Source organism: Oncorhynchus mykiss, chromosome 16 (assembly GCF_057628025.1).
Source record: "Oncorhynchus mykiss isolate SJ-2025 chromosome 16, ASM5762802v1, whole genome shotgun sequence".
Classification (NCBI taxonomy): domain Eukaryota; kingdom Metazoa; phylum Chordata; class Actinopteri; order Salmoniformes; family Salmonidae; genus Oncorhynchus; species Oncorhynchus mykiss.
This window is the reverse complement of record NC_143037.1, coordinates 38,851,983-38,869,286: the sequence shown is the minus strand read 5'-3', so window position 1 is coordinate 38,869,286 and position 17,304 is coordinate 38,851,983. Positions and strand designations below refer to the sequence as shown.

The 17,304-nt window shown below is 40.8% G+C and overlaps 1 protein-coding gene across 2 annotated transcripts; it reads left to right on the top strand.

The window, feature by feature from the left end:
- Positions 1-1,206: 1,206 nt before the first annotated feature.
- On the top strand, positions 1,207-3,228 carry LOC110491882 (transcription initiation factor TFIID subunit 10). 2 transcript variants are annotated; one of them, XM_090202615.1, is made up of 5 exons: positions 1,207-1,608; positions 1,913-2,067; positions 2,309-2,373; positions 2,505-2,619; positions 2,962-3,228. In XM_090202615.1, exons 1-5 carry the CDS (start codon positions 1,479-1,481, stop codon positions 3,052-3,054), a joined length of 558 nt encoding a protein of 185 aa, XP_090058741.1. In that variant the 5' UTR covers positions 1,207-1,478; the 3' UTR covers positions 3,055-3,228. The 2 variants fall into 2 exon arrangements, with proteins under 2 accessions (XP_090058741.1, XP_021421379.3); XM_021565704.3 differs by having other exon boundaries at positions 1,247-1,608; positions 2,965-3,228.
- Positions 3,229-17,304: the final 14,076 nt, after the last annotated feature.

Sequence of the window (17,304 nt, the reverse complement as noted above, 5' to 3'; positions counted from 1 at the left end):
TCAGATGGACCGGCAGATTCCGACAGGACAGGACAAGGTTGCAGCAAACATGACGATAGTCTGGTTCAGGCATGAAAAACACAAACAAGAATCCGACAAAGACAGGAACAAAAACAGAGAGAGATATAGAGGACTAATCAGAGGGAAAAAGGGAACAGGTGGGAAAAGGGGTGACGAGGTAGTTAGGAGGAGACAAGGAACAGCTGGGGGAAAGAGGGGGAGAAAAGGTAACCTAATAACGACCAGCAGAGGGAGACAGGGTGAAGGGAAAGGACAGAAACAAGACACAACATGACAATACATGACACAGTGAACTACAGTTATACTGCAGTTACACTGCAAAATTACTGTATTAAAAAAGTATTTGCAGCATACTGCAGTTATATTGCAGTGTACTGCTGTTATACTACACTCTGACTGCAATCTTTTTTAATAAATGGGGCCTTCCGTAGATGCCTTAAAGTGTCACAGAGGGACTTCCATCTGGTTTTGCGCAATTCAACATCTATGAAGAGTAAAATATACATGAATGCTAACCAATAGCAAAACATTTATTTTGTCATTACAGGTACTTGGCATCTGGAGACTCTATTTGCAACCTGGCCTTTACCTATCGTCTTGGATTCCAGACAGTGTCTCAGTGTATTATGGGGACCTGTGAGGCCGTATAAAGGAGGATGCTGGCAACCTATCTGCCACGACCCACTGAGGAAACCTGTATCACATCCGAACGTCCATAGGGCCGGGGTAGGCAGTCAGTGTAAATAACAATGTGTTCTTAACTGACTTGTTAAATTAAGGTTAAATAAAGAGACAAACTTCTCAAGAGTTTAGTATTTACTTTATTGCTACTATTCTAACTCACAAGTAAGCATTTAACGGCAATGTCTACACCTGTTGGATTCGGCGCATGTGACAAATAAAATGTGATTTGAGAGGTACATCATTTTAAAGGACTAGTAACTGTCGAGCTCTAGTAAGTCGTTTCATCGTACGACTCAATATCGCCACCTACCGGCCTTTGGGCTATACATGACTGTGTTCATAAAACGTGAAAATCAGAAAGATCTTAATCTATATATTTATTCTAGAAACGTTTGCATACAATATAAGCTACAGTAGATAAACTAAACCACCTCACACATGTGGTGGTGTCTTCTTCAGTGTGTCCAATCGATTCGCCATGGTGGATTAAAATCTCCGCATATTTTCCTGGGGGGAACCATTAGAAGCACAAGAGATGTTTACGCCGGACTTTGAAATCGAAGCACACGGAACGCGAAAAAAATAAGACAAACAGTTTCGCAGGCTAACACGGTAATAGTGGATGAAGGATCTTACTTTTCTTTATTTGCCCATAAACTATCGTAAAATGTTATTTTTGGCACTCAATTGAATCCTTTCACTTCAGCAAGCAAATTTAATTGTGTTACTTTGGCAATTTTACCAAGCGAACTGCGGTGCAGCCAGCGACAAACATGAGCGTTGATACTCCACAGCCAGTCATGACAGGGGGCTCTTCAAATTCCTCGACATCCAATAATTGCCTCTCTAACAACAATGCAGCAATTAACGTCAGCAGCATACCCTCGGTTGCCATAAGTAATTGTAAGTATTCAGACGAGTTTAGAGGTTATGAACCGCTTTATGAGCTGGCTTAATACATGGTTACACCAATTAATGGTCTGCTATCTACTGTAGCTAGGTTAGAACTTTTGTTGAAATTGTTTAAGTACAGTAGCCCACACCATATAGCACTGTGCAGAACTGGAGAACCATCTTAGAGATAGTCCTGTTCATTGCTTGCTACTTTGTGAAACACCGTCTTAGACCACTGCTGGACCTTGACTATCAACATCTTAGCTACATTTAGAAAGATATTAAACCATGCATTTCTCTTTATTTGTTTAAGCCCCAACCACCGCTGCCATGGCCACACCATCTGGCACATCCGTGTCCAACGGCGTGTATGTGCCTAGTGGCATTGCCAACGGCGATGTGAAGCCTGTAATCACAACCACACCACTGGCTGACTTTCTTATGCAATTGGAGGACTACACTCCTACAGTGAGTCAGACCCCCTTAATTGGAGTAATCTTTGTTAAAAAAAAATACAAATGTACATGACTTTTTTCATATACCTAGGCTGACGTCAACAGTCGCTTGGTCCATATACATAAAGCATATTTGGGTTATGTAGTTAACAGGTGCCTCTGATTCACTTAGCATGTAAATGTCCTCTGGTGTCTATTGTGAGATGCTAGTGTACCCAAAAAAAAAAAAAAAACCTCTACCATGTTTTTGCCAGATCCCTGATGCAGTGACAGGCTACTATCTCAACCGGGCCGGCTTTGAGGCATCTGATCCGCGAATGTAAGCATGCCTCTTAGCTCCTTAACTGCCAAGAGTCCTCTCCCATCTATTTCAGCTTTTACACCAGTTCAATTCAATATTAACTCACGTGAGCGCCAAACGTGAACATTATTGATGTCCATCATTTTCAGAATCCGTCTAGTCTCCCTCGCGGCTCAGAAGTTTATCTCAGACATAGCTAACGATGCCCTGCAGCACTGTAAAATGAAGGGAACTGCCTCGGGGAGCTCCAGGAACAAGACAAAGGTTAGTACATTTCTAACCTAACGTTGCAGGCGTAAAATAAACACATGAGCAGCGTTTCTTTCTTACTGGTCCAGACGAGAGAGAAAAACGGTCGGGGGAGGTTCTCTTCTGCCCTGTTCAGCCAATCCAGTAAATGTAAAGAAGTTAAGATGGAGTGTCGCCTTGGTTAAAGTCTCCCCCAAAAAAGTCTCACCACAGGCTCTTTTTCCATTTCCCATGAAATGAACACATGAACTGTTGTCAATGTGAGATGCACAGAATGATTCATGCACAAGTATGAATGCTGTTTGTATCTTTTTGATTGGTTTCTCACTCTGTCCTCCCACCTCTTTCCTCCCAAAGCAGGACAAGAAGTACACACTGACCATGGAGGACCTCTCCCCTGCCCTTTCTGAGTATGGCATCAACGTAAAGAAACCTCATTACTTCACATAGGAAATTGGTCTTACACTGTCGCAACCCCCTATGATCATGGTTCAGATGTCAGTAGAATATTAATTGCAGTCACTGTTCTGTTTTTTTGTTTTTTTTAAGTAGGGCATACTTTGCTTCATGTGGAATTTTGATCTTGTACTATTTTATTGATACAAATAAAATGTTAAACAATGACTTATTTCTGACTTTGTGCTTTGTTGCCTTTTCGTTTATGTAGTCTGGTGATAACAAGGGGAAGAGTTGTTGCTAAAATATTTATCAGGATGGTGTAACAGTACTAAAAATAGTATTTAACCTTAGGTTGAGTGGGGGCAGTCGGTAATAGAAAGAGTGTCTTTTTGTAGGCACTAACTCCGCCATGGTTCGTTGGACAAAGCCTATGAAGAAAATGAATGGTGTTTTTGGATAAATGCTGAAAATAAGGTCTGTGGTATACACAGGTTTAGGAGATTTTATACATTTTGTTTAATGAGAATCTTAATTGGCTAACATCACATTTTGTGAATTGAAGAATTTATGTAATAATAAAAAAATGACAAAGGCTTCATAATTCATGAAGGTCATGTTAACTGACTGCTATTATATCATAGCACAAAACTTATAAGATCTATGCCTGTAACTTCAGACCTTTATTTTAGGCGTTCATATTGAAACTGTTCTTTCACCATTCATTTTTCACACAGGGATGGCTGAAGAAACCAGAGGTAACTTATTTCTGGGTTTTAGGACTACAAGCTGGCAAACTCTATATTTGTCCTTGGAAGTCAGCCGTAGTAAATGTCCACCCTTCCGTAGATTTAGGAAGTGCAGTTCTTTTTGAATTATAAATTACATGCTTTTGTCTAACCACTGAATAGTTTCACCTATTGCTTTACTTGTGAAAGTAAATCAATGAATGTTCAGCCCTATAATCCCAACAGACCCGATTGTGTTCTTTGACGTCACAATTGAAGGACAAGTAGTTATATTGCTTTAATAGCTATGAAATCCCAGAGCTATCAAGTTGGCTAGCCATCCAGCATTAGCCTTCCGTACAGTGGGAAAGCTAGGCGCTAGCTAACTTTGTCCCAAAATGTGATGACGAATGTAGCAAGCTGGCTAGCTATCACATTGAGGCTCAAAAACAACTTCCCATATAATATCTACACAAGTGGTCTTGAGTAATGGATAATGCATTGCTAACGGTAAGTGATAGCATTTTATTTGTAACGTTAATAGTTAGCTAGCTAAGGATAGCTTGCTTGAAGATGAAGGTCGACCATAGCCTCTGCGAATCCAAGAGTGGAAGACCCCTCTCTCATCTCTTAACATGTAGGCTCACTTTTTGTGAACAGTAGTAATGGGTTGTTTGTGAACGAGTTGGCTCTAAGAGCCAGCTCTTGTAGTTGAATGTTGGGAGCCGGCTCGCTTATCAGAAGAGCCGAATCTATCTACAAAAATATTTAAAAAATAAGATATGAATAATCTAAAGATTTAAATGAAAATAATTAACTAATTAAAATAATGAACAAAAAATAATAATAATATAGGCCTAAATACTCAAGCGCACACATTTGTTCTGACTGTCTGCTCAGACTAACAGCCTCACCTGTTGTTCCTGTCAATCAGAAACGCAGTGTCAACCAATGAACCAAAGATGCGTGAGGGAGAGCCGAGCCAACTCACTCACAGTCACACACTTAGCAGCCGAGGAGAGAGAGGAAGGACAGCTGTGAAGACAACAGCTGAAAAATGAGTCGGAAGCACAGTAGCATTTGGATGCATTTTAATAATATAGACAATGTTAGAGCACAGTGTGGAATTTGCCAAAATAAAATCTCATATAAAGCCAGTTCTACCAGTTAATGCCAAAGTCTATGTCTGTAGCAAAACAAGGCCAAATTGATATTGTATTGGCTAAAATGATTGCCACCGATTTCCAGACATTTTCAATTGTGGAGGACAGAGGTTTTCGAAATTATAGCAATAGGCTAAATCCAATGTACACAATTCCAAGCAGGAAAACCCTTTCAAAATCACTTATCCCACAACTGTACGAGAGCACACAGGCTTCAGTGCTGCTGGTTATAACATGGCAATAAAGAAGAGAGAGAAAAGAGGGACCAGTTTCATGTTTTAAGTGGGATGTTGCAGTTTTGCTAATTGTTATTCATTTTTCTTTGATATGGTGCAATATTCTATTATGTTCTTCAGATTGTATTAGTTTTGAATGGTTAGATTTATATGCACTTTGTTCATATACATTAAAAAGTTATACTTTAATTGCAAATGTTTAATATAATTATTTTTATTAACAAACCAATACATTTTTAAATACATTGTAGTGAAGTTTGAGTATGATTTAATTGAATAATTTAATTAGAATTGTTTTAACACCAATCATAGTCAAACTATCGCAAACTGTTTGACTTGAAAAAATACAGAGCCGTTTGGGAGCCAAAAGATCTGGCTCTTTTTGATGAGCTGAGCCGAACGAGCCGGCTCACTGAAAAGAGCCGGTATGCCCATCACTAGTGAACAGTCCCATCAAAAGTCAGACTGAATAAACTTTACTTTACCTGTTTGCCTGCTGAGTTTGCCCTCATGTAGGAGCTAATCTGATACAAAATATCCACTGTGAAGTGTTATTAGTCCGACTTTCAGTACACTGGTCTGCTGGGGCGGCAGGTAACCTAGTGGTTAGAGTGGTTAAACCGTAAAGGTTTCTGGATCGAATCCCCAAGCTGACAAGGTAAAAATCTGTCGTTCTGCCCCTGAACTGTTCGTAGGCCGTCATTGTAAGAAAGAATGTGTTCTTAACCGACTTGCCTAGTTAAATAAAGGATAAATAAAAAATGTGGTTGGTAGTTCTGTTTTATATATATATATATATATATATATATATATATATATATATATATATATATATATATATATATATATATATATATATCATTGGAAAGTATTCAGACCCCAATGTTTTCCTCATCAGCGACACACAATACCCCATAATGACTAAGCGAAAACAGTTTTTTTTAAAATGTTTGCAAATGTATAAAAAATAAAAAAGTAAAAGATCTTATTTGCATAAGTATTCAGACCCTTTGCTATGAGACTCGAAATTGAGCACAGGTGCATCCTGTTTCCATTGATCATCTTCGATGAGTCCATCTGTGGTATATTCAATTGCTTGGACATGATTTGGAAAGGTTCACACCTGTCTATATAATGTCCCACAGTTGGCAGCATATGTCAGAGCCAAAACTAAGCCATGAGGTCAAGGGAATTGACCGTAGAGCTCCGTGACAGGATTGTGTCGAGGCACCAATCTGGGGAAGTGTACCAAAATATTTCTGCAGCATTGAAGATCCACAAGAACACAGTGGCCTCCATCATTCTTAAATGGAAGAAGTTTGGAACAACCAAGACTCTTCCTAGAGCTGGACGCCTGGACAAACTGAGCAATCGGGTGAGAAGCGCCTTGTTCAGGGAGGTCACCAAGAACCCAATGGTCACTCTGACAGAGCTCCAGAGTTCCTCTGTGGAGATGGAAGAACCTTCCAGAAGGGAAAGGAAATGGGGTTACCTAGTCAGTTGTACAACTGAATGCCTTCAAATGAATTGTGTCTTCCGCATTTAACCCAACCCCTCTGAATCAGAGAGGTGCGGGGGCTGCCTTAATCGACATCCACGTTCAGAAGGACAACCATCTCTGCAGCACTCCACCAATCAGGCCTTTATGGTAGAGTGGCCAGACGGAAGCCACTCCTCAGTAAAAGGCACACGACAGTCCACTTGGAGTTTGCAAAAAGGCACTTAAAGGACTCAGATCATGAGGAACAAGATTCTCCAGTCTGATAATGCCAAGCATCACGTCTGGAGGAAATCTGACACCATCCCTACAGTGAAGCATGGTGGTAGCAGCTGTGGGGATGTTTTTCAGCAGCAGGGATTGGGAGACTAGTCAGGGTTCAGGGAAAGATGAATGGAGCAAAGGACAGAGAGATCCTTGATGAAAACCTGCTCCAGATTGCTCAGGACCTCAGAGTGGAGCGAAGGGTTACCTTCCAACAGGACAACAACCCTAAGCACACAGCCAAGACAATGCAGTAGTGGCTTTGGGACATGTCTCTGAATGTCCTTGAGTGGCTCAGCCAGAGCACGGACTTGAACCCGATCGAACATATCTGGAGAGACCTGAAAATATCTGTGCAGCGACACTCCCCATCCAACCTGACAGAGCTTGATCTGCAGAGAAGAATTTGAGAAAAAAACTCAAGGCTGTAATCACTGCCAAAGGTGCTTCAACAAAGTACTGAGTAAATGGTCTGAATACTTATGTAAATGTGATATTTCCGTTTTTTTTAATTTGCAAATATTTATGAAATTCTATTTTTGCTTTGCCGTTATGGGTTATTGTGTGTTGATTAATGAGGAGGGAAATCTATTTAATCAATTTAAGAATAAGGCTGTAACAAAATGTGGAATAAGTAAAATGGTCTGAATGCTTTCCCGAATACACCGTATATACTGATGCAATTTGACAGTGACAAACACTTCCACGATATGGCCGAGCCTAAACGAACCACAGCTGATTTGCAAGGAAACGTGCCTTTGTGCACTACATGGTGGAGACTATGACGTCTTTTTTAGGGCGACTGATAATCCATAGAGTAACCATGGTAACAGTCTGACGTTTAGACGAAGTCGACTGTAACGTTCGCTAACGTTAGCTAGCTATACCCTATGTAAACATCTGTTCTAACAATTTACCTGTATCCCCACATATTGACTGGGTACCGTTACCCCCTGTATATAGCCTCATTGTTATTTTGTGTTATTTCATTTACCTTACTTAGTAAATATTTTCTTAACTCTATTTTCTTAAAACTGCATTGTTGGTTAAGGGCTTGTAAGTATTGTATTGTAACCTTCATATCATTACCGCTACACACAGCCTACGTCGTTGTCACCATATTAGCTAACATCATAGTCAACATAGCTATTAACTTGACTTGGAAGAATTCCAGTGTTGGATAGCCATAGCCGGCTAGCTAACCGAGCATCGCTCTCTGTTTGAGCGAGGTGCTTGTGTAGGCTTAACTAGATAGCTACATTTGCTAACTGAAAGTGAGTCAACTGCTCACCACATTTTAAGCACTGCAATGCTAGCTAGCTGTAGCTTAGGCTTTCAGTACTAGATTAATTTACTGATCATTTGATTGGGTGGACAACATGTCAGTTCATGCTGCAAGTTCATGCTACACCATGGTGCTACCCCAGAGAGTGCTGTTGAGGCTACTGTAGACCTTCATTGCAAAACTGTGTTTTAAACAGTTATTTGGTGATGTAAATATGCAGTTGAAGTCAGAAGTTTAAATACACTTATGTTGGAGTCATTAAAACTCGTTTTTCAACCACTCCACAAATGTCGTGTTAACAAACTATAGTTTTGGCCAGTCGGTTAGGACATCTACTTTGTGCATGACACAAATAATTTTTCCAACAATTGTTTACAGACAGATTATTTCACTTATAATTCACTGTATCACAATTCCAGCGGGTCAGACGTTTACATACACTAAGTTGACTGTGCTTTTAAACAGCTTGGAAAATTCCAGAAAATTATGTCATGGCTTTAGAAGCTTCTGATAGGCTAATTGACATAATTTGAGTCAATTGGAGATGTACCTGTGGATGTATTTCAAGGCCTACCTTCCAACTCAGTGCCTCTGTGCTTCACATCATGGGAAAAAGTATCTACATCCACAGTAAAAACGAGTCCGATATCGACAAACTGAAAGGCAGCTAAGGAAGGAAGAAGCCACTGATCCAAAACCACCATAAAAAAGCCAGACTACAGTTTGCAACTGCAGATGGGGACAAAGATCGTACTTTTTGAAGAAATGTCCTCTGGTCTGATGAAACAAAAATAGAACTGTTTGGCCATAATGACCATCGTTATGTTTGGAGGAAAAAGGGGGAGGCTTGCAAGCCAAAAAACACCATCCCAACCATGAAGCATGGGGGTGGAAGCATCATGTTGTGGGGGTACTTTGTTGCAGAGGGACTGGTAGTAGCTTAGGCTATAGTGTTGGCCCGCATTGCACTTTTATGAATGCCCATGTGGTACCCTACCATTTGTAAAACAGGCAATTTACAATTAATCCCCCTCAATTGGTTATATTAATTTCTGTTAATGCATGTATTAAGGAAGGTAATTTACTGTTTTCATTCTCGGAGTGGAAACGTAGTTTGCAGATTTCACAACCTGCTACACTTCTGAGAAACTATTTTTGATTTATTTTTATGAGCACTCACAGAAGTAAGTACCTGGCCTGCTTTCACTTAATGTCAAAAGAAGGAAAGTGCCCAGCTGGGCTTCTGTAATTTTTTTCTTCACCTCACACAGTAAGTCAACAAAGTATTATTATGTTTTTCCATCCGTCCAAATAATAATAGTTCCTCACAATATTTGAAGAATCTTTCCAACACACTCCCTTTCGATAATCAGCTTCGCTGATAAAAAGGTTATGGACACGTGTGTATTTGTTTCTATTTTAATGATTGTTAATTTCAACTTCATACTATAGCATAGCTGTCCCCTTCATACTTTCCTTGTCAGTTCATTATTTATATCATACTTTCTGTAGGACTAGGTTTTGTAATATTTTTTAAGGAAAGGAGAAATATTTGCTAGTGTCTGAAATATGCTGGTGGCTTTGATTGACGGGCGCTTTTACAGGGACGTGCGTATGTGTGTTTGCTGATTCTCTCTATAGGCCTATATGACCTTTCAGAATTTTTCCTAAAGCACCCTGCCTGGACTCCATCTCTTTAATAAGAATCAAACGCTCCTGTCATGATTTAATGTTGTAAAAGGTATATTTTATGTAGCTTAGGCTGCATTATTTGTCTCTTTGAATAACATATGCCACTGCAATCAGCAGCAGGGTTTGTGATGTTGTCCAAATGTTTCCGGGAAAGTGGAAGAAACCCCATCGGACTTCATTTGAATGGTTTTGTGCATCGAAATAGGATCTGTATTTAATTCCTTTATTAGCAGAAAAGCCAACAGACAAGGACAAGGTTGGGGGATACACTACATGACCAAAAGTATGTGGACACCTGCTCGTCGAACATCTCATTCCAAAATCATGGGCATTAACATGGAGTTTGTCCTCCCCTTTGCTGCTATAACAGCCTCCACTCTTCTGGGAAGGCTTTACACTAGAGGTTGGAACATTGCTGCTATAACAGCCTCCACTCTTCTGGGAAGGCTTTACACTAGAGGTTGGAACATTGCTGCTATAACAGCCTCCACTCTTCTGGGAAGGCTTTCCACTAGATGTTGGAACATTGCTGCTATAACAGCCTCCACTCTTCTGGGAAGGCTTTACACTAGAGGTTGGAACATTGCTGCTATAACAGCCTCCACTCTTCTGGGAAGGCTTTCCACTAGATGTTGGAACATTGCTGCATCGACACACACACACACACACACACACACACACACACACAGCATATTTGGCAGCAAAAGGGCTGGACTCTGTCATCACATTTGGTGACAAAGTAGATGTTTTATTTTGTGTAGGGTAGTGTGTCTGTATGCCAACACTAGGGGCTCAATTCAATCATTTTGGTACAGTAGCTGTCTATTCTCATGGTCAGTTATAACCACAATGATTTTACATACCAGAATAACCTGTCAGTGTAGAGTAGTCTCCCCTCATTGGTGTATCTACCTACTGTTACAGAGAAACATGAAACTCGAGGAGTGAGAGTATATACAGAGTTTATTGATCAAACATTGAAGAAGCATACAAAGTATTCTACATAAACTGTTGTTGGTCCTTTTTATGTCCATGTCCTTGCATGTGTGTGAGAGAGTGAAAGTGTCAGTGTGTGTGTGGGAACAATGTGGTAGCTTAAACTAAGGTCAATAATTATTGCAATTATATAGGCTAGGCATCCTAACTAGGTTCTCTGTAGAAGTCTGTAACAACATAACTGTTGTCATCAGTGTTCTTAAAGAAAAGATTCAGCCATTTTGAATGAAGGAATGTTTTAGGGCATCTCTGAGCAATGTTCTATTGATTCCTGGGGTCATTTCATGTGTATCTGAGCTCTTGCCGTTCACACAGGCAGAAATACAGTCAGTATGACGTAGCATTGTGAGAAAGCCGCTCTCACTAAACAGGAAGTTAATATGAAGATGATTTTTAGATTGCTAAAACGTCTATCATACATGTCAGATTTCAATTTTGGACGATGTCATAACGCTGGAGGTTGTCTTCTCTCACATGACCCATTGATAATATTTTTGCAATATTCCTACCTTGAAAATGTGAAATATAACAGAGGGTCCACCACAATTCTCCTATTTTTCTGCCTCTTCAGTCCATGGTGCTGCCCAGTGGCTCATAGAGTGGAATGGTGAGAGACTTTGTTGGGACATGACTGAGGATTGCCTAATCTTAGAGGTTAAGGGGAAATGTAGGAAACTGAGGATTGCCTAATCTTAGAGGTTAAGGGGAAATGTAGGAAACTGAGGATTGCCTAATCTTAGAGGTTAAGGGGAAATGTAGGAAACTGAGGATTGCCTAATCTTAGAGGTTAAGGGGAAATGCTGTTTTATGAAAAAATGGTAACAGATGGAGGTAGTGTTATCATGACACCAGAATTTTGCATGACAATACTCGATACCACAATGATACCACTGCAAACAAATGAGGCATTTTAGCCAAAGTCATAGAATGACACTTGATCCAGACAAACTCAGCTACTGCTCTGTTCAATCGTTGGGCATCTTTTGAGTTCAATATCATTACATTTGAGACAGCCATGTATGCATTAATGAATCAATTTTACTTTTTTTTTACCAATCTAACTACAAAACAACAATAGTAATCATTTATTTTGAATGGTAAATGTTCACTGATAAACTGGGTGAATCAAGATGTAGCCTAGGTCTATTCACAATACAGGTGAATGCATATTCTTCAATAGGAGTGTGTGCATGCATTGAGGTGGTTTTAGCTGATTTCACGGGGCTACAGATGACAAACAATCCCTTCCTTTAATGACTTATTTTATTGGCAACTGCTAGGATAACATATTGTATTGTACTGATCAACAACATTTGCACAGAAGAAACACACTTCTTTTATAAAAGTGTGCACTGTCTCTTTAAGAAAGTAATGCTGTCATTCACAAGGCAGAATGTGGCTGTAGAATCTGACTTTGTGGCTATGGAAACCAGACTGGAGCACCTGGAAACCATGTGTTTGATACCATTCCACTGATTCCACATTCCAGTCATTACCACAAGCCCGTTCTCCCCAATTAAGGTGCCACCAACCTCCTGTGGTAGGCTTACATTGTGATTAATTAATTCAACTATCACACCTGTGCATATTATATTAAATGACACTGATGTTCAGGATAATGACTTTATATTAGTTGATAACTAATATTGAAAAGGTGATATGATGCAATCTAACTAGATAAGGCCTAGGCTACTTCATCCTAATTTAAGATAAACACATTGGATACAAATACTGGCATGTGATAAAGGATAACATGTCCAATATAATTATATAAATGAGGTCAGTGTTTGAGACAGAATGTTTACATGAGGCTGTTAAGTGGGATGGAATGTGACTGGGGTGGAGATCTGTGGGGGCTCATGACTACGGCGCAAATGAGGGATTTTGAGGTATGCGTCATTGGCAGTGTCAGTAGTTGCAGGGATTACTTTAGTATCATTGATGGGATATACTTTTATGAGGATTCATGCCAAATGGCTTGGTAGCTGGTAACTGGGAGACCAATGGGAGTACCGGGAGCTATTATTCACAGGTCACAAATTAGTGATCTGGCCATAATGGGAGAGTCTATGTTGTCAGTTATATTCCCAGGTGAAAGCGGCACATGAGGAGCAGGAGATAACCGAGAGCACGGGCTGAATTCTGGAGATTGAGTTTACGTAACGATACAGCAGGCGGGGTTGTTGGTCCACACAGTACTCCTTACAGCACTTCCAGTCGGTAAAGATCGTCATGTCTCTCCTCGGTGGGTTCATACTTCTCACGTAAAGTGAGATCCAGCTGCATAATGGGTGAGCTTGAAGACGCCATGAAGAGTGAAAAAGACTAGATTCCACTGTAGACATACAGATGGGTTGGGTCTGGGAGCTACATTAATCGCCATAGTTGGGTTGGGTTAGTTGCTTTACTGGTTAATGCATCAGAACAAATGATAGATGTTGGGGTAATTGTACACTGGACTGAAGTGAAAGCATATACAGTTCTGAGTTATCTCAAGGAGATGTAGCGTTGATAAGATATACACACTTCAAATGAAACTTTTTGTCACATACGCCGAATACATCAAAGATAGACCTTACCGTGAAATGCTTACTTACAAGCCCTTAACCAACAGTGCAGTTCAAGAAGAGTTAAGAAAATATTTACGTAAAAAAAATAATAATAATCAAAAAGTAACACAATAACCTAACAATAACGAAGCTATATACAGAGAGTACCGGTACCGAGTCAGTGTGTGTGGGTACAGGTTAGTTGAGATAATTTGTACATGTACAGTTGAAGTCGGAAGTTTACATACACCTTAGCCAAATACATTTAAACTCAGTTTTTCCACAATTCCTGACATTTAATCCTAGAAAAAATTCCCTGTCTTAGGTCAGTTAGGATCACCACTTTATTTTAATAATGTGAAATGTCAGAATAATAGTAGAGAGAATGATTTATTTCAGCTTTTATTTCTTTCATCACATTCCCAGTGGGCCAGAAGTTTATATACACTCAATTAGTATTTGGTAGCATTGCCTTTAAATCGCCTTTAAATTGTTTTGTAACTTGTGTCAAACGTTTAGGGTAGCCTTCCACAAGCTTCCAAAATAAGTTGGGTGAATATTGGCCCATTCCTCATGACAGAGCTGGTATAACTGAGTCAGGTATGTAGGCCTCCTTGCTCGCACACAAATGTTCAGTTCTGCCTACAAATGTTCGATAGGATTGAGGTCAGGGCTTTGTGATGGCCACTTCAATACCTTGACTTTGTCCTTAAGCCATTTTGCCACAACTTTGGAAGAATGCTTGGGGTCATTGTCTATTTGGGAGACCCATTTGCGACTAAGCTTTAACTTCCTGACTGATGTCTTGAGATGTTGCTTCAATATATCCACATAATTTTACTACCTCACGATGCCATCTATTTTGTGAAGTGCACCAGTACCTCCAGCAGCAAAACACCCCCACAACATGATGCTGCCACACCCGTGCTTCACGGTTGGGATGGTGTTCTTCGGCTTGCAAGCCTCTCCCATTTTCCTCCAAACATAACGATGATCATTATGGCCAAACAGTTCTATTTTTTTTCATCAGACCAGAGGACATTTCTCCAAAAAGTATGATCTTTGTCCCCATGTGCAGTTGCAAACCGTAGTCTGGCTTTTTTATGGTGGTTTTGGAGCAGTGGCTTCTTCCTTGCTGAGCGGCCTTTCAGGTTATGTCGATATAGGACTCGTTTTACTATGGATGTAGATACTTTTGTACCTTGTTAGGGAAGATTCAGAATTTGTTGGTAACATATGTAAGATGTTTTATATTCATCAAATATGTGTAAGTTAATTCTCATCAGAATGGTATTTTTGTGTAATTCTATGGTGAGGTTGCAGTTATCTGTTCTATGTCAAAACTAAGTTGCCTGGGCCGCTGAGAGGGGAGAGGTCAAAGTGTCATCATGTGTAAACATATCTTTCACTCTCTACCTTTCCCATAGTGGGGAAAGGAAGGTTGCAGTGTCTGGAATCATTCTATGCTCCCTCATATGTTGTTTCTATCTTAACCTATAGCCTCACCCTCCTCTCCGTGAGTTTGTCCAGGAGTTTGTATTTAGAGTGGGTTGTATCTAAATGACAATTTGATATATGCCTGTTGTAATGGAGGATTGGTTTATGGTTCTGGGTTTGGGAAAGGAGACAAAGCTGAACGATGAGTTATGTCTATGCTGTCTGACTATGTGTGTCTTTGCTATTAAAGGAACTCAGTTGCATTGTAAGGGGGCTCTCAGAGGATTCACTGGGAGACACTGAATCAATCTGAGAGTCACAGGGTTGTGATAGAGCTCATATAATTAAAGATGGACTTTGATAACTAACTCTGACTTGTGTGTGTGGTTTGCTCCCATGATTTGGTAAATAGAGGAAATTTCCACGACAACCTGTTTCCTCCAACATCTTCACAATGTCCTTTGCTGTTGTTCTCTGATTGATTTGCACTTTCGCACCAAAGTACGTTCATCTCTAGGAGACAGAACGCGTCTCCTTCCTGAGCGGTATGACGGCCATGGTGTTTATACTTGCGTACTATTGTTTGTACAGATGAACGTGGTACCTTCAGGTGTTTGGAAATTGCTCCCAAGGATGAACCAGACTTGTGGAGGTCTACAATTTTTTTTCTGAAGTCTTGCATGATTTCTTTTGATTTTCCCATGATGTCAAGCAAAGAGGCCCTGAGTTTGAAGGGAAGCCTTGAAATACATCCACAGGTACACCTCCGATTGACTCAAATGATGTCAATTAGCCTATCAGAAGCTTCTAAAGCCATGACATAATTTTCTGGAATTTCCCAAGCTGTTTAAAGGCACAGACAACTTAGTGTATGTCAACTTCTGACCCACTGTAATTGTAATACAGTGAGTTATAAGTGAAATAATCTGTCTGTAAACAATTGTTGGAAAAATGACTTGTGTCATGCACAAAGTAGATGTCCTAACGAACTTGCCAAAACTATATTTTGTTTACAAGAAATTTGTGGAGGGGTTGAAAAACTAGTTTTAATGACTCCAACCTAAGTGTATGTAAACTTCCGACTTAAACTGTAGGTAGGGGTGAAGTGACTATGCATAGATAATAAACAGCGAGTAGCAGCAGTGTACAAAACAAATGGGAGCGGGGTCAATGTAACAGTCCGGTGGACATTTGATTAATTGTTCAGCAGTGTTATGGCTTGAGAGTTGAAGCCTTTTGGTCCTAGACTTGGTGCTCCGTTACCGCTTGCCGTGTGGTAGCATAGAAAACAATCTACAACTTGGGTGACTGGAGTCTCTGACAATTTTATGGTCTTTCCTCTGTCCCGGCCTATTATATAGGTCCTGGGTTGCCGGAAGCTTGGCCCCAGTGATGTATCGGGCCATACACACTACCCTCTGTAGCGCCTTACAGATGCCGAGCATTTGCCATACCAGGCAGTGTGATGCAACCGGTCAGGATGCTCTCAATGGTGCAGCTGTTGAACTTTTTGAGGATATGGGGACCCATGTCAAATCTTTTCAGTCTCCTGAGGGTGAAAAGTTGTTGTCGTGCCCTCTTCACTACTGTCTTGGTATGTTTGGACCATGATAGTTCGTTGGTGATGTGGACACCAAGGAACTTGAAACTCTCAACCCACTCCACTTCAGCCCCGTTGATGTTAATGGGGGCCTGTTCAGCCCGCCTTTTCCTAGTCCACGATCAGCTCATTTGTCTTGCTCACATTGAGGGAGAGTTTGTTGTCCTGGCACCACTTTGCCAGATCTCTGACCTCCTCCCTATAGGCTGTCTCGTCATTGTGTAAGGACCGACGCCGGAGATGAGAAGCAGGTATGGGGAGTTGACAATTAATTATGAACAGACAAAGAGCAAGACAGAAACAGCGTCAGAACACAGATACACAATGACAAACAACAATCAATGCAGCAGCGGGGGACAGAGCTGGGGAACTGACAGATAGAGGGGAGGTAATAAACAGGTGATTGAGTGAGTCCAGGTGAGTCCAAAATAACTGAAGTGCGTGACGAGGGAAGGCAGGTGTGCGTAAATGATGGTGGCAGGAGTGCGTAATGCAGAGCAGCCTGGCGCCCTTGAGCGCCAGGGGGAAGAGCGAGAGCAGGCGTGACACATTGTCAGTGATCAGGCCTACCACTGTGGTGTCGTCAGCAAACTCAATGATGGTGTTGGAGTCGTGTTTGGCCACGCAGTTGTGGGTGATCAAGGAGTACAGGAGGGGACTAAGTACACACCCCTGAGGGGCCCCAGTGTTGAGGATCAGCGTGGCAGACGTGTTGTTGCCTAACCTTACCACCTGGGGCGGCTTGTCAGGAAGTCCAGAATCCAGTTGCAGAGGGAGGGGTTTAGTCCCAGGGTCCTTAGCTTAGTGATGAGCTTCGTTGGCACTATGATGTTGAACGCTGAGCTGTAGTCAATGA